Source organism: Loxodonta africana, chromosome 1, assembly GCF_030014295.1.
Source record: "Loxodonta africana isolate mLoxAfr1 chromosome 1, mLoxAfr1.hap2, whole genome shotgun sequence".
NCBI classification, from domain to species: Eukaryota; Metazoa; Chordata; class Mammalia; order Proboscidea; family Elephantidae; genus Loxodonta; species Loxodonta africana.
In genome coordinates, this window is record NC_087342.1 from 216512873 (window position 1) to 216539425 (window position 26553).

The 26553-nt window shown below is 34.0% G+C and overlaps 1 protein-coding gene across 8 annotated transcripts in view; it reads left to right on the forward strand.

Annotated features, from left to right (window-relative positions):
* The window catches only part of STXBP5 (syntaxin binding protein 5), a 205630-nt gene that overhangs the window by 138435 nt on the left and 40642 nt on the right, over positions 1-26553 (forward strand). For 5 of the 8 annotated variants that reach the window (XM_003404421.4, XM_064291914.1, XM_064291911.1 and 2 more), the window contains exons 18-21: positions 770-921; positions 6006-6071; positions 12510-12569; positions 12667-12714. In XM_003404421.4, coding sequence (XP_003404469.1) covers positions 770-921; positions 6006-6071; positions 12510-12569; positions 12667-12714 — 326 coding nt within the window. The remainder of the gene's footprint in view (positions 1-769; positions 922-6005; positions 6072-12509; positions 12570-12666; positions 12715-26553) is intronic. The other 3 variants (XM_064291908.1, XM_064291919.1, XM_064291906.1) reach the window with 2 other exon arrangements.

Below are 26553 nucleotides of genomic sequence, written 5' to 3' on the forward strand. Positions count from 1 at the left end.
CTTAACTGTTTTCATCACCCAGAAACCCCCCTTAAAAGAACACCGTTGTGTGCCATCGAGTCAATTTGACTCCTAATGACCATACAGAATGGAGTAGAACTGTCCCATAGAATTTCCTGGACGGAAATCTTTACGGGAGCAAATCACCAAGTCTTTTCTCCTATGGAGAGTCTGATGGGTTGCAAACTGCTAACCTTTCAATTAACAACTAAGCACCTAACCATTGTGCCAGACCTCCTCTTAAGAGAATAAACCAAAAAGAGAATAGTGTTCCTTTATTCATAGTTGCATGGCTTGTAGTTCCTGACTCATAATTGAGAAAGTAACTGGAATACCCCAAAGGGAGACCTCTGAGACTTGTACTTTCTACTTTTTATCCCTGACAATAAGGATTAGCACAACTTGCCCCTTTGTGTGATCTTCTGTGTCCCTAGTATAAGGGAGTATCTTGCCCTGAGGGTTCAAAATGCCCTCAAGGCAGAAAAATGGATGTCCTGTTGCCTAGTATGAGAGATTTATGTCTCTGATCAACTTTCAACTCCTATGCAAAGCAATTTTTCATTAATAATACTGGTTTGTAATCATTAGTGTTTGCAGAAGATCTAATCGATTTTATGAGAAGATGTGTGTAACTTGTGTGTTCTTGCCCTTGGTTGTCTTTTGTTTCAAAGAGGAGTCTCCTGAAAGATCCACCATGCCCATTTTTTCAGCATTAGTGACTACAAAACATTTTCTTGCAACTGTATTTTTGCGCTTTTTCTGTTTCCAGGGTAGTTTTTGGCAATTGTAACGGCATTGCGATGGTTGACTACCTCCAGAAAGCAGTACTCCTCAACTTAGGCACTATCGAATTATATGGCTCTAATGATCCTTACCGGAGAGAACCCCGATCTCCTCGTAAATCTCGACAACCTTCAGGAGGTAAAAAAAGAAATTCTGAGTTTCAGAATTTCTATAAATGCCGAGCTAGTTCTGTGAATATAAATACTTCTGTTAGATACATATCTTGTCTGATATAGGTTGTATATATAAACTCTCATGAGTCTTATTTTTTGTTTTGTATTGTTACTGTTTTTTGCTTTTATTTTTAATATCATTTTAAGATTCTATTTAAATTTGGGGGAAGAACCACAGTGTCAAAGTTCTTAAGCTAAATTATGATGACTGAAAAGATTTGTCTCATTATTATAGAACAAAAGTTAGTTTTAAAATTTTTGCCTCTCTTTTTTATTGTTTGACCTCTGTAGTCCTAACAGTTCATTGTTTCAACCATTTAATTCAAAGGAATCATTCCCACGTGGAAAAAAAGTGTAGCTGTGAAAGTGAATTTGAACTCTATGAAAAATATTTGTGTTTTTAGATCCTGATTCATTGCAAACCCAGATTCATTAAGAATTTTCTTTGTAGTGTTCTTACTTTTGTGTTCACCAGGTCATTAGTCTTAATTGTAAGCGTTTGAGCAGTAATGTCTCATGGAACACATACATAGTGAGCTATCTATACCAATACTCTCCACCTTTCTTTTTTATCTCATGGCACACACACAAAATGGCATTTGATGTGTGGCACACAGAGGTAAGCGAACGAAGCCTCCAGCAACAATGGCCTATAGGCTCCAGCTCTCCAGTTGCCGGCCTAGCTGGGCCAGGGATTAAGGGGAGAGCCCTATTTTGGGTTTACTAAATTCATCTGTAGAATACCAGTGTCCAGTGGAACACTTTGGGAAGTTCTGGTCTATACTTCCAAATTCAATCCTTCTGAATTAAAATTCTTTCTGAGATTCATTTTTTTAGTTCCTTCAGTAAATTATTAACTGCACTATTACAATTCATGTGAGAATTTAAAAAGGTGGGGTATATAGACCTTACTCTCACTTTGGCTTGATGGTTGAATTTTTCTTTTCAAATTTTTTTTTTCCTTTCCATTTTTGTTTGTGTGTGATCATTTTGCATGTGATATCTTCAGTAATTTTTGTCTTAACCATACCATTCAGTATTTTTGTCTCCTTCCTTCCCCCCTTTTTCATTGCTTCACTAAGGTATGCTGACTGTGACTTCTTGCATGTGTGACCTTTCTAGCTTATATTCTGAGTCTGTGAAAAAATTCCATTCTATTTTAAGTAAGTCATGTATTTCATGGCAATAAAATTTTGGCATGTTTGTTCTTTATCTGTCAAATCACTGTTTTTTGTTTTTGTTTTTCCCTTTAAAAGAGGATTTAAAACATTCTGTATCTAAAATATTTGTTACTTAGATTCATTTCATAATATGTATATGAAAACTATTATAATGTTTGCATTCCAATCCAATTTCTCTATAAAGCAAAGAAACTAATATTTATTATTAGAACATTTGAACATTATCATGATAGAGAAGAATTTTTGACAAGCCTGACCTAAAAATTTTACCAGTCCTAAAATTAATTAATTACTTTTCTCCTTTGTACCTTATAGTAGTTTACATAAAACTACTAGAAATTAAATATCTAAATTTATCCAAGTTTTGAGACCAGTCTTTACCGTGTGATACTAAAAATATTTTTCTTAAATTTTAATGTATCCTGCTTTATTTTAAACAAAGTCTGTATTATTTATCTTATTTCTTTTATTTAAATTGAAGGTAGGTGCTTAGACATAGAACTATTTGAGTTTTCTTTTTTAGTTTACTCATTGTTATTATGCTTCTCTTTATCAATGTCATGATTGTTTTAAGTAAAAATTAAAAGAACATTATATTAAAATAAGAATATTTGTGCCTCTAATTCCAAAGCATAATTATTTATATTTCATATGAAGTTAAATGTAGAATAACTATTCTAAAATGTTTTAATTGCATTGCTGTAAACAATGGTATTCTAGCTAAAGTATATATTTTATAATATAGTCTTGAAATGTAGCCCAAATGCCATCAAATTTTTCTTCAATATTTTTTAATAGATCGGTTTAATCCAAGAAAATTTTTGTTACTAGTAGATACTAGTGTATTTCCATAAAGAATCAGCTGTCACTCATGAAATTATTGTATAAGACTGTACTGTTTAAGATAGGCTTAAATGTCTTATAGCTGTGTTAAATGCAGTTGAACTGTTTACTAAAATACAGACAGTGTTTTCATAATAAAAATTATGAAACTGTCATGGTGCAGGTAATGGTGAAGTACTTCAACTGCCTGCATACCTGCTAAAAGTCTAATTCTACTAAAAATGAAAACATGATAATGTACGTATTATTTTGCTGGTCACTTTATCAATTAGGAAGTGAAGGACACAGGAAGGGATACTTCTGTTCTGAATATAATTAAACCCCAAATAAGATCTAATTAATAATGTAGAAGTACTAGACACATTAGAAAAAGTGCTTATATAGTATTAAAAAAAAAAAATTAGAAGTGGATAATTACGAAGAAGGAAACTACAGGCACAAAGCTGTATCTAGATTTTAGGAAAGATTTTTTTCAATATTTACTGGTAGGATGTTCTAAAAGTGAAGTTTTTGACTATACAATGCAATTACTTTCAAGTCTTCATTATTTTCAAAACAATAGAAAAAGAATAAATAGCTCTATAGCCTGTAGCACTGGTGGAAAAGGTGTTTGTGTATCTGGGTGTGTGCATTATAAGAAACAAAAAATATTATATATTATACCAATTGCCATCAAGTCGATTCCAACTCACAGTGACACTATAGGACAGTCGAACTGACCAATACAGTTTCCAAGGAGCCAATGGTGGATTCGATCTGCCAACGTTTTGGTTTCCGGGGAGCGGCTGGTGGATTCAAACTGCCGACCTTTTTGGTTAGTGGCTGAGCTCTTAACCACTGTACCACCAGGACTCCAAATACATATATGTATCCCAAAAATAAATATTAAAAAAAATTCTTTTTAAAGCAGTATGTTAATGTGAATTTATTGGTTAATGTAGTTAAGGAAGGATTAGAACCTGAAATTAAGCTTTTAAACTCTCCATTAAGAAAAATGATTTTTTCTCTGGCAAATGTGAAAAGTAATAAAGAGAAATTAACACCCAAACTGCTTTAAGTAAGTAAGGTAGACCAAGCAATAATAAAAGGATATTGAAAATAGGTTCAACAAATAGCTTTTATCAATAGCTGATCAGAATTTAAAAGGTACCCCTAAATGATGACGGTCAAGTATTTTACAGATGAACAAATTGATGTACAAGTTACTCACATAGTACATTTTCTTAAATAATCACATAGTACCTTTTTATAGTGTTTAATAGAAATTAACAAAAAATACCAAGGGCTTAAAGTTTCAAAACTGATTATTTTTATTCAGTGCCAAGCACATTGTAAAACTAGAGTATATTATTACGATTTAGCGACCTGCTATCTTAGTCCTCTTTCAAGAAAGAGTTCATTTATATAAACAAATATTCTGTCAAAGATTAAATGCATACCAGTATTTACATCTCTTATCTTGGAACTGTAAAAACTATTTTCATTTCTTCCAAAACCATTAGTTTGATGAAAATTAAAAAAAAAAAAAAAAAGTTTGCCATTCAAAAACTTCCCATTCAATGAGCACAAATATAATTCAAAATAGAAAACCCTTCTCATAAGCCCAATTTCAAACTAAGTGTCCTTCAAATGTTACTCTAAAAGCTTTCTTAGTGAGTGTGAAGAATGTGACACCATGTCTTTTACCAAAATAAGGGGAAAGCAGATAACTGGTCACATAGGCACATATATAGTGATATCTAATACCTAACTTCTGGGAAACCCTGGTGGCGTAGTAGTTAAGTGCTATGGCTGCTAACCAAAGGATTGGCAGTTCAAATCCGCCAGGCACTCCTTGGAAACTCTGTGGGGCAGCTCTACTCTGTCCTATAGAGTTGCTATGAGTCATTGACTCGACGGCAACGGGTTTGGTTTTTAGCTTTTTAACTTCTTCTGAGGTCTACGCATTGTAATCTCTTGACTATTGCCCAGAGAATCCAAACTTTTGATGTGTTGTTTTCATTTGTAATTTTTAAACAATGTGAAGGAGTTCTTTTCGGTCACCAGGCCAACTGGTATGCATAGTAATTATTAACTTTGTATTTAGCCATGGCTTTTACTTTTTGTCCATAGCATAAAATAGCTTGCTATGGTTTTGCTAAGGAGCCCTCATGGTGTGATGATTAAGCACATGGCTGCTAACTGAAAGATTGGTGGTTCAAACCCACTAGTGGCTCTGTGGGAGAAAAGACCTGGCCATAGGCTCCTGTATTACGGCTTACAAAATCCTATGAGGTAGTTCTGCTATGTCCTTTAGGGTCTCTGTGAGCTGAAATTGACACACACATAAAGACACGCACACACACTCACACGATTTTGCTAAGAATTCAGGTCATCATATAAGGTAGATCAGTTTTTATAATTCACATATATCTGTGAAAAGAAAGTATTTCTTGAGAGCTCCTTTAAAAATGTAATGGCATAGTTTTTAAGAGGTGTACCCTAAAAGATAAGTAATGAGCAATATTTTAAATACTGTAAGTTTTGAGGTATATTTCCTTAATTATTATTCAGAAATATTAAGGGAGGCATTTGAGACATCTTCAAGGGAAGCCACTTTCAGGTGTGAATTGGGGTTCACTTGATGTAGAAACAACCAAATTTACTGGTAATTTATTTATTGTATCTCAAGAGATAGCTAGTAAGAAGTATATCATATATCCCCAAATTACTGATTTTAAACAATATCCTGCGTTATTGTGTCTAATGTCATTAAAGATTAGCAAATTATCTCCTTTGGAAGTTGTTTCCAGCCTATGTCCTTACTTGTTTAACTGATGACGGCTGTATTTCTTTGAAGTGTTTCAGTATCAAAATGTGTCTCTGTTTCTGTCTCTTAAACCTAACGAGCACAGTATCAATGCTAGCAATCAGTTACTCTGCTGGATTCTTTTAAATGGACAGTAATTAAATGTTATTGTATAAAGGAAATAAAACTATACTTATATAAAGTATGGTATGATTTGTTTTCTGTTTTGTTTTTTAGCAGGCCTGTGCGATATCAGTGAAGGTACTGTAGTCCCAGAGGATCGCTGCAAATCTCCAACTTCTGGTAATTTGATTTAATATCATTAATAATCATAATTCTACAAAAACCCGTCTAGCATATCACTCTTCGTTTTTATAGATAAGCATGTAAAATATATCTACAAGGAACTGTGTAACATGTTTATTCTTAAAATCATAGTTTGCACTAGGTAACAATCCACATCTGTTACCTGTTGAAAAAGTCATCTAATTATTTTCTTAACTTTGTAATATTTGTACTTTTTTAGGGAAAATACATTTTACTTCTTACCATTGAATCAACTATTTTAATCATTTATAATCTTTTCTTTCCTCTAGGCATACCTGGCATAGTCTAGTAGAATAGGTAGATTCAAAGAAAAGTTGGTGATGTAAGCTGCTTTTTCTAGTCCTTAAATAATATCCATTTGACTATTATGAAAGATTTTAACACTTATAATTTAATGGTGACTGAGTCTTGGTGGCACAGTGGTTAAGAGCCCAGCTGCTAACCAAAAGGTTGGCAGATCATATCCAACAGCAGCTCCTTGGAAACCCTGTGGAGCAGTTCTGCTCTGTTCTGTAGGGTTGCTATGAATCGGAATTAACTGGAAGGCATTGGGTTTCAGATTTTGAAGGCAGTTATTCCAACTGGTTTTATCTGTATTTTTGATAAAAGTAATTTTTTTATATCATTTTATAGCTATATTAAAGCAGTTCTTTCTTGTCCATAAATAGGTCTTTGTGTGACCTAAGTGTATATTAATGTTTCACAGGGACATTATTTTTAGTATCTTTTATGGACTCTTAAGATTAAAAGAAACTGAATTTATTATTTTATTTTAATAGAAACTTAGCTAATCTTTAGTAAGTTTGACTTTATAATTTAAACTACCATATTTGTTAAATCATTCTGGCTGAGAAGTTTCTTCAGCTACTAGAAAACTTGTTCTTAACATAAGTAACACTGTCTTTACATAGATTTTGATCCTTCCATAGCTGGTTTTACCACATCCAAAGCAATTAAAAGCTTGGAAAATATTGGGAAGTGTATTTAATTAACTGTGTCACATTTCAATTTACCATCTATTAGATCTTAGACTTTAAAATCTTCTCTGATATAATTTTTCTTTTTATAATTACATTATTTTCCTGGTATTGCACAAGTTTATCATTACTTTCTTTAAAAGAAACAAAAACCTTCTGTTTTCTTATTCTTTAAATTTTATATTTCAACTCATCATTAAGCTAATAAAACATATGGAGCCCTAGGAATCACATAATTAGCACCTAATATTAAGTCTGAACATTAAACATTAATGAAATAAAATCAGTAATACAGAACAAGGAGCTGTATTTCCCACGTCATAGGACTAGAATTATTTCTGAATTTGAAATTTACAATTGTAGCATCTCTTTATTTGTTGCCATTTCTCCTCCAACTATCCCCAAATAAATACAATACCATTCTCATCCTCTTAACCTTCCCTAAAGGCCATGTGAATGCGCTTGTCAATGCAATAAGGACAAAAGACAAATTGGACATGCAATATTTTACATTTTAGTATATCAAATGACCATCAGAAGTGTTTTAATAAGATTCAAATCAAATAAATTAATATTCCTTTTCATCCTAAGATAACTTTCAAAAGGTTTGTACATCTAGCAGCTTAGAGTAACTCAGTAAAAGGTAATTATAGATAGGTAAATTAGTAATATATATCTAAGTATTTAAATACAGAAAGTGAATAAGGATAAAAATCTTCCAAATTCTGTCTTCCTCAAACCACAGAAACTCAAACATGGTTTAACATTTTCAAATATACTCTCTGGCCCATGTGGAAAGACATCGTAGTTTTAACATTCAGATATGCCTATGACAATAGACGTTTTATTGTTTCTCTGTGAGCTTGAAATATAAAAAGTCACTGATAAATTGCGATTTCTTATCTTTAGTTAAAAAACTCTTAGTTTATTAGTCCTAGGTTATGCTGAGAATTTTCTGAGGAGTTAGATGCATTCCTGCGTATCAGGAAAGATTGCTTTGAAAAGAAAAAGGTGAGCGGGAGCAAATTTTAGTAGATAATAGTTATGTCCGAAACATGTTTCATATAGCAGGCGATAGACATCAGTCATGCATAAGTACATAGAGCATTACAATGGAAACTAGAATGAGAGTCTAGAAAGCTGCCTGTTTTTGATACTGTATTCTCACCACTTAAGTGTGTCTTTCTCTACTTGTCCCTTTTTAAATAGTTAATGGTAATTTTTGCTATAGTGGGCTAATTGTCTCATTGTGTATTTTTAACTTTGCTGCCTTCACCTCTTTTTACATTCTGGTAGGGAAATAAAGGAACAATTTATTTCAGCTCCTTGTATCAAAAACGTATACCCAAACCAAACCCAGTGCCGTTCAGTCGATTCCGACTCATAGCGACCCTATAGGACAGAGTAGAACAACTCCCATAGAGTTTCCAAGGAGCGCCTGGCGGATTCAAACTGCCGAACCTTTGGTTAGCAACCATGGCACTTAACCATTACACCACCAGGGTTTCCTCAAAAACATAAGTTCTACTAATTTGAGATGGTCAGAAAGAATAATGGTCATGAATTTGCAGTTAATCTAAACAGGAGCATATTATTTTAAAACATGAAAAGTTATAATTAAATGACCAGCCTCAGATACTTTCCATGATGAGATATGATGTAAATAAATAAATAATATAGTTACATATGCAGTATAGTATATTAAAGCCAATATAGTTAGTTAAGAAAATAATGTTAGCATTTATGGGAAAAGAAAAAATACATAAAAGTAGACTGAGCATTGAAATGATTCCCTCAGAAATACTAAGAAGACCATTATTATAGAACTTTAAAGTAGCCATATGCCTTTTATCAAAACCAATATGTTTACTCAAAATAATTCATGTAAATTGAAGGGAAACTCTCTTGAAAAACTTTTAAATCCCATAATCAAGATTTGTGATCTCAGCGGTTTAGCTAATCAATATCAAGGCCCTATTCAGTAATCCTCCTTAGAAATTTTAAGTAATGAATATAGTTTGTACTTTTCATTTATTTTTAAATCAGCCAACCTGCTCTATAAAGTAGAAAATTTATTTCATCTTGAACATGCTACATCTTGAACAAATGAAGAGGTATCCTTCATTTGACCTTTGTTTCAAAGAACTCGGATTGCTTCACTACCTTTTTTTTTTTTTTTAAGTACTACATCAATATTAATAAATAAGTGAAAATACTGATACAGATATACCTGGCATACTAAAATGGGTAAAAAAAAAATTTGTTAACTTACTTCAAACTGAGGAAAACCGACAGCCACATAGACCATCATGCCAGTGGTGCCTGGAGAAGTTGCCGTGTGCCTTAGAAGAAAACAACCTATAGATATTTTCTTTGTTTATTTAACCATAGTAATATGGTTAATATATTCAAGTTAGATATGTTGAGAACAGTTTTGAAACTTTTTTATGAGATATCACAGAAATTATGACCACCAGTGGTTGGGATTTTCAGTTAGGGAAAACATAAATCTGCTTGTTTTGTTTACATTTATGGCTTATGTTTACTATTTTTATGTTGGAATAGATCTGTTCAGAATTTCGTATTTATGTATAGATATGCTATTATGCTATCATTCTGATATGGAATATATCAATTAAGACTAGTACTAATAATAAATTTTCATACATTTATGTGGCTATTTAGTATCAGAGATGACAGTGATATTTAAAGACATAAACATCATATGACTATTATATTCTTTAAATCTGAATTATGTTTAGATGATAAACAAGTATATATATTACTGATTCTGGAAATGTTACTGAGCTCCTTGTTACCTATATGATTTTTTTAAATATATTTATGAGCATCAATAAACCCTAATTAGTAAAAAAGTCACTTGGATTTTAAAAAGTAATCTTTTACGACTATTTTAGAAGTAATTGTAGCATGCCAATATTGACAGGTTTTAATTGGTCGGAGAGAAGAGACATCAAGAATATTTGCCATCTGGCCAAAGAAAAGAAGTACACTTTTTGTTAGGGTTAATTTTGACCTTATTTATTAAGAGTCAATACTATTACTAAAATAAAAAGCACAGAAATGAAATTAAGTTCTAGATGTTTGCTTATAACAGAAAAACTTCATTCATTCAACAAATATTTATTTAGAGATTCCTATCTATTTTTTTTTTTTTTATCTATGAAACCCTGGTGGCGTAGTGTATAACAACTATGGCTGCTAACCAAAAGGTCAGCAGTTTGAATCTACCAGGTGCTTCTTAGAAACCCTTGTGGCTTAGTGGTTAAGAGATACGGCTGCTAACCAAAGGGCTGGCAGTTCAAATCCACCAGGCACTCCTTGGAAACTCTATGGGGGCAGTTCTACTCTATCCTATAAGGTCACTATGAGTCGGAATCCACTCGACGGCAGCAAGTTTAGTTTTTGGATATATGTGAAGAGTTTGCGTAGTGGTTAAGTGTTAATGACTGCTAACCAAATGGTAGGCAGCTTGAATCTGCCAGGTGCTCCTTGGAAACTCCATGGGGCGGTTCTACTCTGTCCCATAGGGTCGCTATGAGTCAAAATTGACTCAATGGCAGGAGATTTGGTTTTTGGTTATATGTGAAGAATAGGAGCCCTTGTGGCACAGTGGTTAAAGCACTCAGCTGCTAATTGAAAGGGCAGTGGCTCAAACCAACCAGCTGCTCCACGGAAGAAAGATGTGGCTGTCTGCATCCATAAAGATTAAAAGATTACAGCCTTGAAAATTCTGTTGGGAAGTTCTACTCTGTCCTATAGGGTTGCTATGAGTCGGGATTGACTTGACAGTAGTGGGTTTGGTTTTTATATGTAAAGCACTCCACTTAGTACAAAGAGGATACAAAAACGAATCAGATAACGGGTCTCGCTTTTCAGAAATTCATTCCAATGGGAGAGGTCATCTTGTGTAAATTTAAAATACACGTTCTGAAGTGGTCAACATCATAAGTATACAGATAAAGTGTTATGGAAATTCAAAGGAGGGGAAGTGACTTACAACTGGGAAGATTATGAAAAATTTAATGGATAAAATACCATTTGAGATGTGCCTATAAAGGATGGGTAGTTTGACTCTTTAACAGTGGCCAACAAAATACCACTTAGGATTGCATTTATAAGAAAAGATTTATGTTAGAAATTAAAGAAATACTATTTATTTTAGAAATTAGAAACACATTTTTAATGAAAAAGGGAAAATAAAATTTTCATTATGAAAATGTTAGATAAGCTTATATGATAATGTTGAGAATCGTAGCTAAAATAAAATTAGCTTTTTCTTAGTAAATTTAAGTCAGAATTTGAACATAATTAAAAATATAAGTATTATCCCCACTGTGGGATAGGTATATAATTTTAAACTTTTTTGTAGCAGGCCAACTCTTAAGTAACAAAAGTTTTGCCATGATTGTACTCATACAGGATTCTGTTTTTCCTAGATGAACCTTTTTGAATTAACTAATGTCAAGATTTTTAAATTTTCTTTAAGAAACAATTCATTATCTCCTACTTATCTTTTTAACGTCTCTTTCAAGCCCAAATTTAATAATTTAGAATTCATAAACTTCTTGTACTGTTACAAAACTGTAGTTTCTATCTGAAAGAGAACATTTATCTTTTCGTTAAGACATCCTACCAAACCTGTTGCCATCCAGCCAATTCCAACTTATAGCAACCCTACTATAAAAATAAAAAAAAAAAAAAAAATTTTTTTTTTTTTATAGGACAGAGTAGAACTGTCCTGAAGGGTTTCCAAGGAGTGGCTGGTAGATTCAAACTGCCAGCATTTTGGTTAGCAACCATAGCTCTTAACCACTACACCGCCAGGGCTCCAACTCCTGTTTAAAGAATTTTTGTTTGTTTCTCTCTTCAAAAACAAAACAAACAAAAAAATCCCAGATAAGAATTTCAGCTTATTTCTCTTATGCATGAGAAGCAAAGGAATAGAACATTTTTAGGGAGGAAAATAGGAGATCCAACCTAATCCTTAAAAGATTATAAAATCATAAATACCCCCAAGTCAAGGCAATTGGGTCAAAAGAAGTATTTCCACTTTTGATCTTTAACAATAAAGCTTTCCATAGTATAATTTCAAATTGATGGAATTTTAATCAAATTATAATAATTGAGTGAAATATTATTTGTATATTTATATTTCCAAATTGTTATTTAATTAGGAAAATAATTCTAGATTACAGTTCATCTTTACATATACTGGGGATTGTTTTAATAGTATTGATTGCTGTTTTTGTGTAATGTTATGTAACTGTATATACGTGACAGATTCTTTTGGTCAGTAATGTGACTTTGTTTTAGAGGTTACCAGATTACTTCATTTGTACTTTTTTTTCCCATTACAGCTCAGTGTTTGTGACTGACTGTGTGCTTGTTCCTTCCATTGTCTTCATTTGTGTAGGTTCTTCATCACCACACAATTCAGATGATGAACAAAAAGTGAATAATTTTATAGAAAAGGGTATAGTATATTTATTTTAAAGTATTTTATTTACATTTAATTTATTTAGTTTACTTTGAATAGATTTTGACATTTTATATCAAAATATTATTTTCAGTGAAGACCAAAAGCAGAAAGTTTTCCAAGATGGTAGCCAGTGATATAGGTAGGAAATAGAAATTTCTATTTTGTTTCTAATCCTTGCTATATGCAGTGCTAACGCAACACCAGAAAATTATCCACTGCATTGCATTTTGTGTATATTAATTTGTTATTCCTTGTGCTAAACAATAATTAATCTCTTGGGCTGTGTCTCTTCTAAACTCATTGGGACAATAATTAATAAAAATCACTTTAATTGGGGTTACAGTTCTTTCTCTGACTTACAGTGTGAATTGTTCTATTAATTTTTATTTTTGCCTTATTTTTAAATAAAGCAGGGTTCAATTTATGCCATAAATAGCCCAGTTTTATAATTCCCAAGTTAGTTTTAAAGCGATTTTTTCGTTATTTCTATTTTTTTTCCTACCTTTACTCTACCTCCCTCACATTTTTCAAGATCCAGGTTGCAAAGAAATGTTTTTTTCCAAAGGTTGATTGTTTAGTCTGTAGTCTGCCCTGTAGGGAGTCCTGGTGGCTTAGTGGTTAAGTGCGCAACTGCTAACTGAAAGGTTGACAGTTTGAACCCACCAACCACTCCATGGAAGAAAGATGTGCCAGTCTGCTTCCATAAAGATTTACAGCCTTGGAAACCATGTGGGGCGGTTCTACTCTGTCCTGTAGGGTTGCTGAGTCGAAATCACCTCGACAGCAATCGAAGTCTGCCCTACTCCTGAGTTAAATGGATATATTTTCAACTGCGTTATTTAGTTCAGATTCTCAAAGTTCAAAATTGGAGAACAAATTCTGGGACAAAATCAAACTAGGGTTTTTTTTTTTTTTTTGATCACAAAATTTTAATGTTCTCCAGAGGTTTTTAAAGGCTAGAAAACCAGTTTTGGAAAAAGAATAAATTTAATCTTGATTTAAATCTAAAGTTTTTAATATACAATTATTATTATTAGCTCTTTTGTCCCAAAATTATTACCACATATTCCTTGAATTAAACCACATGTATTTCTAGGTAGCTGGAATAGCTTTAGTTTTTCTCATGATAATGCTTAATGTATAGTAAAATGAAATTATCAAAAATTCTTGGAATTAGTGTCCATGTTTTTGCATGTTGTAAATTGAACCCTGTTTGGTTATATTAATGGTTTCTATTAGTCATTTTTTAAATGAAGTGGCTTATTCTTGGGCAAAGGGCTCTTATTTACCTCTCTGTGGGTTTTTTTTAGTGAATCAGTTGGTAATAGTTAAATCACTTTAATTATATAATGATACTGTTATATAATAACTTTTCAAGCAATTTCATTTGTAATATATTATGTCTTAATAGTACTTTAGAGGTTCTTTTATTAACACATAATGTAAAAAGTTAGAAGGGACTTTCCTACGTATAGTTTACCAAACACCTTGTAGAATTTAATTACCTAGAAATTTTACCTTTTGTGAAAGACAGTTTGTATATAATTATGTATATATATTTTTAATAATTTGTCTGATTTTTATTATGGGGGTTATGTTTGCTTCGTTAAATGTATTGACTAGCTTCCTACCTTTTTCTGTGCTTTGAAAAGGATGTATAACATGGAATATATGAGCTTGAATATTTTAAAGACTTTATTAACAAATTTATTAGGACTGAGATCATTATTGGAAAGATAAATCTTTGATTAACTTTCTTGCTTTCTTTTTAAGTTATTGGTCAGTTTTTCTTTAATTATGTCACTTTTATAGTTATACTTTTTGAGACACATGTTAACTTTAACTTTTCAAAATTCTGTCAGTACAGTTATGCGTAATTATTTTCATTTTTAAGAACCATTGTTATATTCTTTATTTTATATATAAGGTTTTTTTTTTTTTGATTCATTCAGTATGTTTATTAACCCTAAGATTTAGGTACATGGAAGGAAAGCTAACTTCTCAAATTTTTCTTTATTCAAAGGCAGTCTGCCATATTTTAGACTATAGTTTTTGCAGTTAAAAAAATATATATATTGGTATATCTTCCTACATTAGTATCTATTTTTGTGATAAGACTTAACACAAAATATGCTATTGAAAAACTCATCAGATCATAAGATGTCAATGCAATGTTAGAAGAAAATACATAGAATCCTCTGAAGACCTTTCTGTCAAGGCTGGAGTTTTCAGTGTGAGCTGTGGTATCAACAGTGTGGGACTCTTTGATCATTGTGACCTCATCATTTGAGCCTATCCTTGTTCTGAAGTATCCTTAACTTCATAAAATTATCACCTGTCTCTTCCTCAATCTACAAACATTTCATTTTTAGGCAGTTATACAGTGGCCTCTTAATGAAAAGCATAAGAATTAAGCCTGGAACTTCCAAGCTTGGGACTGATAAAAGAACCACCTTGTGTGGAAGGCTGACTGAATGGCTTGACTCTGAAATGTTTCACCTATTTTGGAGGAGTAACTATTTCTGGTGTCAAATGGGGGGGCAGGGGAGAGAGAGGAAGGACAGCAGGATGCCATTCCCACCGTAGCAGTCTAATGCAAGCATGGGAAAACAACCCTTTTCTTACTGCCTGGCAGTGTAGCTGAGATTATAACTATATTTTTGTTAATGGACTTAGCAATTACAATTTTCATGGCATTGTACCAATGCTTTATAAATTTTTCTCACTTGATTCGTTCAGTAACCTCAATGAGCTAGAAACTATTATTCTGTTTTACAGATGAAACTGAGAGTTAACTGAATATATCTGTTGGTTACACAGCTAGCAAATAACATCTTGGTAGTCCAATGCCACACTTTATCCTCTTAAACAGTGTTTTACCTACTAAGAGAATTTACTGAAGGCTATAAGGATTCTAAAACAAATGCTTTATGTGAGTTGTAATTAGATAATCTGGTTATGGCACTCTTCTGTCTACAAGATAACCTGGAGAAAGATGGTTCATATTAAGTTCCTTCCTAATGCTGGGTCATATTGGTACCTATCACCCAAACACTATGCCTGGAAGTCTACTTTCCTTAAAGACCAGAGACAAGGGAATGGTATCTAAAGAGAATGGTGGAGTACCCTAACCCACCTATCCAAAACCTAACTTCATTGTTTCCTAATTGACCATAAACTCAGGTGAATAACGCTAGCAATGATTTCATTCTTTATGTATAACAACAACAACAGAAAAAAAAAAGTACCTTCGATTCCAACCCATAATGACTCTATGTGCACCAAATAGAACTGCACTCCATAGAGTTTTCAAGGCTGTGACCTTCCGAAAGGAGATCACCAGGCCTTTCTTCCAGGGCAACACTGAATGGTTTTGAACTGCCAGTCTTTCGAAGTAGTTGAGCACTTAGTTCTTTGTGCTACCCAGGGAGTCCTCACGTAGAACAGTAACCTGTAAAGGCATAGTTTAGACTTGTCAATTTAACAGCAAAAATATAGGAGAATATGATGTAATTGAAGCGTTCGTAAGGAAAGAGCCATGCATGTAATACACACTTAGTAATTATTTTTACCTGTTCAGACCTTATAATTAATTTCTGTTAGTAAAATCTTATTAAGCAACATTTCTAAAATAGCTATCTTTTCCTGTGACATTAGCAATTTCCATAACCACTTAGGAAATAAGTTTGGTTATTTTAAATAAAATAAAAATGTTTTATTTTCTCATTATTTATATTTTATAAAAATTTGCAAGTATAAAATTCTGTAAGGGTTTCATTATTATAGGTTTGTATAAAATAGTAGCAAAATGTATATCTATTAACAAAGTATTATTAAAATTTTTTATGATATCCTTATGAATAAGATAATAAAGTACAGACCAGATACTAGCATTGTTGTTGAAACTAATTAACTCTTTCTAAAGATTTTTTAGATTATTAGTTCTCTTTCATTATAGTTCTGTTTCAGGCTCAAAGTAGGTGTCTAGCTGGATTCTATAGTCTGTACTCTTGCCTATACCTCATTTTATTACTAATTTTCACATAGAAGGAATGATTATCAAACTTGCTGATTATATGAAGCTATGAGGTTTTTTTTTATGAGGGGAAAATAATACTGAAATTAAAAAATGAAGAATTGAAACTCATAATTTACCTGAGTTTTATCAACTACATGAAAGCATTCGATTGTGTGGATCATAACAAATCATGGGTAACAAAGAATTTAAATTCCCGAACAGTTCCTTGGGCTCATGTTCAACCTGTACATGGATCAAGAGAGTCATTCAAACAGAACAAGGGGATACTGTATAGTTCAGAATTGGAAAAGTTATGCAGCAGGGTTGTATCCGTCACCTAATTTATTTAATCCATATGCTAAACAGATAATCTGAGAAGCTGTAATATATGAAAAAGAACATGGCATCAAGAGCAGAGGAGACTCATGAACAACCTACAACATACAGATAACTTTGCTTGCAGAAAATGAAGACTACTTGAAGCACTTACTGAAGGTCACAGATTTCAGTATAGATTACACCTGAATGTGAAGAAAACAAAAAATCTTCGTAACTGGACCAGTAAACAACATCATGATAAAAGAAGAAGAAACTGAAGTTGTCAATAATTTCATTCTACTTGTATCAACAATCAACATCCATGGAAGCAGCAGTCAAGAAATCAAACAACGTAGCATTGGGCAAATCTGTTGCAAAAGACCTCCTTAAAGTTTTAAAAAGCAAAGATGTCAATTTGATGACTAAGGTGTGCCTGACCCAAGCCGTGGTCGTCTCAGTTGCATCACATGCATGTGAAAGCTGGACAGTGAAAAAGGAAGACAGAAGAATTGATGCATTAGAACCTTGGTGTTGGTAAAGAATATTGAATATACTGTGGACTGCCAGAAGAACAAACAAATCAGTCTTAGAAGAAATATGATCAGAATGCTCCCTAGAAGTGAGAATAGCGAGACTTCAACTTGCTTGGTTTGAACACATATCATCAGGAAAGACCAAATTGTAGAAAAGGATATCATGATTGATAGAAGGTAAGCGAAAGTGAAGGAAACTCTCAGTGAGGTGGATTGACACAATAGCCAAAACAATGGGCTCAAACATACCAACAATCAGGAACAGGACAAGTAACGTTTTGTTCTGTTAATCATAAGGTCTCTATGAGTCGAAGCCTACGGGCGGCAACTAACAACGAGTGCCACATCAAAATAATAGTGCATTTAATGGGCATCTCCTAAGTTCTAGAAACTATACTAGATATTTTTGGTGTGATATTTGTTAATATAGGGAGTATATCTCTCAAATTCTGAGTTAGTACAGTTATATAGTACTGCTATAACAGAAATACAAGCAGATGGCTTTAACAAAGAGAAGTTTATTTCTAACAGAAATACCACAAGTGGATGGCTTTAACAAAGAGAAGTTTATTTCCTCACAGTAAAGTGGGCTAAATATCCAAATTCAGGGTGTTAGCTCCAGGGGAAGGCTTTCTCTCTCTGTTGGCCTTCTTATCATTCTTCCTCCAGACTCGGAGCTTCTCTGGGCAGGAACCCCAGGTCCAAAGGATGTGCTCTGCTCCTGGCACTACTTTCTTGGTGGTATGAGGGCCCCCTGTCTCTCTCAAGAGATTGCCTCAAGACACAGTCCGATCTTGTAGATTGAGTCCTGCCTCACTAACACAACTGCTGCCCATCCTCCCTCATTAACATCATAGAGGCAGGATTTACAACATATAGGAAAATCACACAATACCAGGAATCATGGCCCAGCCAAAGTGATATACACATTTTTTGGAGGATTTTATAATTCAGTCCATGACAATGGGTAATGATTAATTTCTTAAAAACAATAAAAAAAAGTTGTCATCCAGTCAATTCAACTGATGGCAACCCCATGTGTGTCAGAGTAGAACTGTGTACTGTAGGGTTCTCAATGGCTGATGTTTTGGAAATAGATCACCAGGCCTTTCTTCCTAGTGCTTCTGGGTAGACTTGATCGTCCAACCTTTCCATTAGTGGCCAAGTGTGTTAACCATTTATACTGCGTAGGGTAACAGAAGTGGTGGGCAGGGTAACAGAAACCAAAGTAATTTTTGATGCCAATTTAAATGAAGGTAGTATTCATTATTCACTGTGATTCCTTTTTTAAACCTTCCAACACAACTTAAATCTCTTTCTTTTTATTCTAAATTACTAACTCATTAAATCATATAATTTTGAAGCAGTTTTAACCCCTTTATTTTTCAAGAAAATAAATTCTCAGAAAAGTCAAGTGACCCCATGATAATGACAGAAACCAGGTCTCTTGAGTGTTGTTTTACTACAGCATGTCTCTTCTCTGATGTTTCATATTTTATACTGAAGCATCCGCTTTGTCTTTCTTGTTTGGTCTTATTTTTCTTTTGCTGTCTTCCCAATTATTTTACACTCACAAGTGAAAAATTCACAGAGATCTATTTGGTGTTTGTTGCCATATGAATGAGGTATGTTTTAAATTAAGTATTTTAAGTTATAAAATTATTTTCATTATTATAATACTTGAACAAAATAGTAATAATATTTTAAATGTGTATTCCCCTGAATTTCTCTAATAGTTTTTTAGGAAGACTAAAATCTTAACATCATTGGCATCTTATATATTCAAATTTTAGTTTTATTTCTGAATATATTTTCTATCAAACTTAATAATAAAACATGCTTACCAAAATCTGTTTTTTATTCCGGTATTTCCTGTGCGCATTTATCTCTCTTGTAGAATCACTTAACATTAAAATGATTGCGGTAATCTTCCTGGGAATAACGCTATGTTTGCTTCCTAACATAGTTAAAGAAAATTAGTCTGAGTTAAAGGTACATTACTGAAATAATGCCTTTGTCTACTCTTGATTCTTGAGAACTGTATTAGTTGTTGTTAGGTGCTGTCGAGTATGTTCTGACTCATGGGGACCCCGTGTACAACAGAACAAAATACTGCCCAGTACTGTGCCTACCTCACAATTGTTGGTCTGTTTAAGCCCATTGTTGCAGCCACTGTGTCAGTAAATCTCATCGAGGGTCTCCCTCTCTTTCGGTGATCCTCTCCCTAACTAAGCATGATGCCCTTCCCCAAGAACTAGTCCCTCCTGATAACATGTCCAAAGTATATGAGATGAAGTCTCACCATCCTTCTAATGAGCATTCTGGCTGTACTTCTTCCAAGACAGATTTGTTCGTTCTTTTGTCAGCCTATAGTATATTCATTATTCTTCACCAACACCATAATTCAAAGGAATCAATTCTTCTTTGATCTCCCTTATTCATTATCCAACTTTCACGTGCATGTGAGGTGATTGAAAGCACCATGGCTTGGGTCAGGCACACCTTAGTCCTTAACGTGGCACCTCTCTTTTTAACACCCTAAAGAGATCTTTTGCAGCAGATTTACCGAATGTACCACGTTGGTTGATTTCTTGACTGTTGGCTTCCGTGGGTGTTGATTGTGGATCCATGTAAAATGAAATCCTTGACAGCTTCAGTCTTTTCCCTGTTTATGATGATGATGCTTATTGGTCCAGTTGTGAGGATTTTTGTTTTCTTCATGTTGAGGTGTAATCCATACTGAAGACTGTGGTCTTTGATCTTCATCAATAAGTGGTTCAAGTCCTCTTCACTTTCTGCAAGCAAGGTTGTATCATCTGCATATCACAGGTTGTTAATGAGCCTTCCTCCAGTCCTGTTGCCCTGTTCTTCATATAGTCCAGCTTCTTGGATTATTTGCTCACCATACAGATTGAGTAAGTATGGTTAAAAGATACAGCCCTGACACACAGTATCCCCTTGTTCTGTTAGAATGATTGCCTCTTGATCTATGTACAGATTCCACATGAGTACAATTAAGTGTTCTGGAACTCCCCTTCTTTGCAATATTATCCATAATTTGTTATGATCCACACAGTCGAATGCCATTGCATAGTTAATAAAACACAAGTAAACATCTTTCTTTTTTTTTTTTTTAAACATCTTTCTGGCATTCTCTACTTTCTGCCAGGATCAGTCTGACATAGGTGATGATATTCCTGGTTCCACGTCCCCTTCTGAAACTGGCTTGGATTTCTGGCAGTTCCCTGTCGATATACTGCTATAACTGCTTTTGAATGATCTTCAGTAAAATTTTACTTGAGTGTGATATTAATGATATTATTCAATAATTTCCACATTCTATTGGATCATCTTTCTTTGAAATGGCCACAAATATGGGTTTCTTCCAGTCTGTTGGCCAGGTAGCTCTCTCCCAAATTTCTTGGCATAGACAAGTGAGTGCTTCCAGCACTGCATCTGTTTGTTGAAACATTTGGTATTCTGTCAATTTCTGTAACTTTGTTTTTTACCAATGCCTTCAGTGCAACTTGGACCTCTTCCTTCAGTACCATCAGTTCTTGATCATATGCTACCTCCTAAAATGGTTGAATGTCGACCAATTCTTTTTGTTACAGTGACTCTGTGTATTACTTCCATCTTCTTTTAATGTTTCCTGCATTGTTTAATACATGAGAACTATAAATGGCAATTTATGTTCTGCCATTATTTGTGTAAACCCTTTTACTCTGTACAAAATGCTGTTTGAGATGTTGTTAAGAGTTTAATTATGGTGATATTTTTACTAGACATACTAATCATTAAGGTTTATAGATTTTCTTGGAAAGCAATTAGAGTCGGGAAAAAAAAATGTTGAAGACAAAAGTCACAGGATAGTTCAAGAATGAAAAGAACTTGTTATAACCTAATCTTGACCAGACAGGTAGTTGTATCTCTTTTAAAATTTCCATTTATTTCAGGGAATGGATACGTGTTCTGTGAGTAATTTTCAAAAGTCATCTTTTTTTATTAATAAGCCTGTGTTTAATTTGGTCTCTTTTTGTTTAATTTGTGAAAAAATACAGGTTTCTATAGAAGTAATGTTCCAGTGACAGATTTTGTTTACTCATCGATTTATTCATTTATCTCGAAGTTTGTTGAGCATCCAGTATGTGCTAGATAGATATATGGAAACAATGTTTTGCAAGATAAATTCTTTCCAGAACTCATGGGATTTATATTCTAGCCTTGGAACTAGACATTGATATTATTAGTTTTAATGGCTGTTAAGATAATATTTGGTCAGTGCTAAGAAAGTTTCTACTTCTTCCAGTTTTTCCCCCAGATTCCTTAAAGAAAAAATCTAATCCTTTTCCATATCATGTCACTTCAACTCCTTAACAACCATCATCATACTTTACATGAGTCTTTTTTCTTCTCTGTTGCTCTGTCCTTCAAGCTGATTTTTTAGTCCCTTTACCATCCTGGTTGTTTTTTTGTTTTGTTTTGTTTTGTTTTTTGCTGTTTCTGACAACCTCATCGTACTGTTTATTAATAAATCCTTTTACATTTTATTGTTGTTAAACTGTGTTTCTGCTATAGATGCCACATTCGAAAAAGCAGACGTTATAGTTCTGCCTTTCTTTTTAGAAACTTTCTGTAACTATAAGATGGGGAACATAGTGGGTAGAAAAACTAAAGGAAAACTACACAGCATCTGTTTAATCTGAAAGAAGTAAGAGGATCTCCATAATTCATAAACCTTACAAGGGTTTCTCCAGTTGCAAAGAACTTTTTAAAAAGCATCGACTGTGATGAAACTGTCATTTATGTGTGACAGTCCAAGCAGTCTCCTCGCCTGGAGATTTGCTTCTCTTGGACATTGTACATCTGTCCTTGGTATTGAATCTGACATTGCATACATGATTGTTGTGATCACATGTAACATCATTATTTTAACAAACAAATGCAGCTCTTTACTACCGATTCAGCAAGCCAGCTTGTTCTTATTCATGTTTATAAGAAGTGAGAAAAAAGACCCAGGATAACAACCTGCTTAGATGTACCTCTGATACCAGTATTTCTCACATTGAAGAAACCTCTTTACTTTAATCATCCCCTGTTTCTTCTGGGACAGAAGCATAGAACAAGAGAGAAAGTTTACACTCTCCCATGATGAAGTATATCAGAGCAAGGAAGATACTGCAAGAGGCAAGAGTTAAAGAATACACAGTTGAAGAAGAAAAAAACAGAGACAAGGCATCTTCCAAGAACTCATTGACATCATATGCCATCAGTTTGAAGGCCACAATGGAAGATAAGTAACTTCAAGGCATGCGCAGAAGTATTTTGATAAGTTTAATGAAATGAGCTGACTGGGTGCATAAGTGGGCTGGGCAAGTCCTTCTGACATTCTGAGAAGTAACAATGTGAGCATCAGAAAATTGCTGGAAAAAAATTCTGCTAAAGTCTGTACACCATTTATCATACAATTATATCAGAGTACAGGGTATAAGCCAGGAACACTGACTAGAGGTTTTCCAGAGATGGATTTGCCTCTTCAGACCTTCCATCTAGGAGACTGATTAAGCTGAAACTGAAAACAAGCTTATTTGTTAGAGGTGGTCAAAAAAAATGAAAAAAAGGAAAAACTTTTAGCCTGAGTTTCAGCTTTAGGCCTTATGGTATAACTAGTTTGGGACTTAGGTCCCACAGAAAACAACTATAAAACCGGTCAAAATATATGAGGCAATTGTTAGTTGTTTCCCTGTAATGGGCTGTCATCTTTGAGAGAAAGGAAAACAGGTGAACCCCACAGTCTCCCCAGATTTCCACCACAGGGCATGTTCTTGTTGCAGCATAGGGTGGCAGAGTGGCAGTCTCCCTAAGGTAAGGAGGCAGAGAGTGGAACTCTAGCCTGCTAACATGAGTGGAATTTTGTGGAGCAGAGTACCAGCAAGGAAGGAATTGCTCAGAGAGAAACCCCAGAAGTCTGTGTGGGGATTCAAGGAAGGCTCTTGCCAAGGGCTGGCTGCATATGTACTGGGTAAGACTCCACAGAGCTACTGGTGATCGTGTACTGTGGGGCTAAAAGCTGACTCGTGGTACCAAAGGTCATGCGGTTGCTGAGTTATTGCAGTTAAACTTTTCTGAGCACCTGAGTCATTCAGTTGATATCCTAAAAAGTCCACTCCTTAAGAATGCGTATTGCATCCTAGCGTAACAGAAGTAGACTCACCCTAACTAGGAATAAGACCAAGCCTGATAAAACCAAAACAATCTACCAGTTATTTAACTGCCTGCCAGAAAAAACTTAACACTTAATAAAATTAACAGTATAATCCAGGCTTCCTTCAATACGTTATCTTCTATGTCCAGCATGTAATTAAAAATTATTAGTTGTGGGAAAAAAAAAAACAGGAAAATGTGACCCATAATTAAGAAAAAAAAAAATCAGTCGGTAGAAATAGACCCCCAAATTACCTAGATGTTGATATTCGTATAAAAGGATTTTAAAGCAAGGAGCCCTGTGGCACAGTGGTTTAAAACGCTCGGCTGCAAACCGAAGGTCAGTAGTTCAAACCCACCAGCTGCTCTGGTGGTGGCAGTCTGCTTCTGTAAAGATTTACAGCCATGGAAACCCTGTGGAGTAGTTCTACTCTGTCTTATTGGGTCACTGTGAGTTGGAATGAATTCGGCAGCCGTGGGTTTGGTTTGTGTTTGGGCTATAATATGTTCAAGTACTAAATGGTAAAGACAGTCATAGTGAATGAACAGATGATATCAACAGAGAACTAGAAACTTTTTAATGAACAAAATGGGAATTCTTATATTGAAAAGTTCAGTGTCTGAAATGATAATTTCATTGGATGTGTTTAGTTGTCAGCAGATGGAGATTGCAGAAGAAAGGGTTAGTGAGCCTGAAAACAGATCAATAGAATTACACAATCTGAAGGACAAAGAGAAAAAAGGTTAGGGAAAAAAACAGAACTTCGATGACCTGTGAAACATTATCATGTGATCTGACTGGAGTCTCAGAGAATGAAAATAAAGGTCATAAAAAGTATTTGAAAAGATAATTGTCAAAATCTTTCTAAATACTATGAAAACATCAACTTACAGAAAGCTCAGTTACCCCAATGAAGATAAGAAAACCATACTCAGGTACATCATAATCAAGCTATTAAAAACCAACAGTAAAGAGAAAATTTTAATAGGAGAGGGGAAAAAGATGCATAACATTAATGGAAACACTGATACAAATGATGGCTGACTTCTCATCCAGAGATAGTGCAGACCAGAATACCATGGATAATTTTATTAAAATGCTGAAAGGAAAAACTGTCAACCTGAAATTACATATCTAGCAAAAAGTATGCCTAAAAATGAGGATGAAATAAAGACATTCAACAGCTGAGTGCATTTGTCATCTTCAGACCTACACTACCAGAAATCCTAAAGGGAAATCGATAATAGAACTTTTAAAAAATGATACATTGTCAAGTCAGTTCCAAGTCATAGTGACCCTATGTACAAGAGAACAAAACACTAGGCCTGCGCCAACCTCACAGTTGTTGCTGTGTTTGAGCCCATTGTTGCAGCCACTGCGTCAGTCCATCTCTTTAAGGATCTTCGTCTTTTTCACGGACCCTCTGCCTTACCAACAGTCATGTCCTCTAGGGACTGGTCCCTCCTGATAACATGTCCAAAGTATATGAGACAAAGTCTCGCCGTCTGCGCTTCCAAGGAGCACTCTGGCTGTACTTCTTCCAACGCAGACTTGTCCATTTTTCTGGCAAATCCATGGTATATTCAAAATTCTTCACCAACTGCATAATTCAAAGGCCTCATTTCTTTGGTCTTCCTTAATCATTGTCCAACTTTTGCATGCATATGAGGCTAATGAAAATACCATGGCCTGCATCAGGTGCACCTTAGTGCTCAAAGTGACATCTTTGCTTTTCAACATTTTAGAGAGGTTTTTTGCAGCAGATTTGCCCAATACAATATGTCATTTCATTTCTTGACTGCTGCATCCATGGGCGTTGGTTGTGGATCCAAGTAAAATGAATTCCTTGACAACTTCAATATTTTCTCCATTTATCATGATGTCACTTTAGCTATTCTACATTCAAGAGTAAAAATGATATATCTTGCAGAAAGGAAAATATTTCAGAATACAGCAGTTTCTTTAATTTTACTGTAGTTAACTCTAAATAAAATTAAATATTTTATTAAATTAGTTGTATAGTATCACATTTTTATGAAAAATATTTATCACCTGTAATCTGTCTGCATCTATACAACAAAAAAAAAAAGATCAAAAGTGATGTTCAGCTAATCCTAATGATCATTTGTTGTTGGTGGGATATTAGATAATTTAACATGTACTTTTCTGCACTGTTTGAATTCTTTACAATGAACATGAATTAATTTTAGAAAAACCATTTTCAAAATATATTTTAAATGTTAGCAATGACTTCCTATGTCTGGCTAACAACTACTGGTTCACATTTTCCCAGTTTCATACTCGACTGTGTATGAAATGAAAGAAAAATGTGAGCATTCACAATTTCAGTAAAAATCAGGCAAGGGTAGGTGACTGCACCTCAAGTAAGCAGTGCTACTCAAGATAAATTCTTGGTAGGTACTGCATAGTACTCGTGCCCTGTCAATTAGAAACTACTTAGATAGGTGTTCATTCAAGGGAAAGAAACCCCTATAGACACATCCCAGCAAAAGTTTTAATTATAAGGGTTTACCCCCTGCCCCTTTCTTTCTTTCTCACAACTCACTCCATAAGCATCTGTGTAAAGCCAGACAAGTTACATTCAAAGATTGGGAAGAATCTCTCTGGTTTGAGATTTTTCAGCTATACAAATACCATAATAAATGGGAATAATGTCTTGAGTTTTAAGGGTTTACAGTTGTGAGCTAAGACTGTTACTTTCCTGAATTTTCTCTGATGCACTTTTTTTTTGAACTTAAGCAGAAAAAAAAAAAAGCTTGTAAAAATTGTGCTTGTATGCTATTCTTTAAAAAGGAAAGAAACAATGCTTTAAGACATACTTGAAAAACCCACTAAAACGGCCAGTATAAATCTCACCTCCCCTGCCTTCAGGAGACCTTGGAG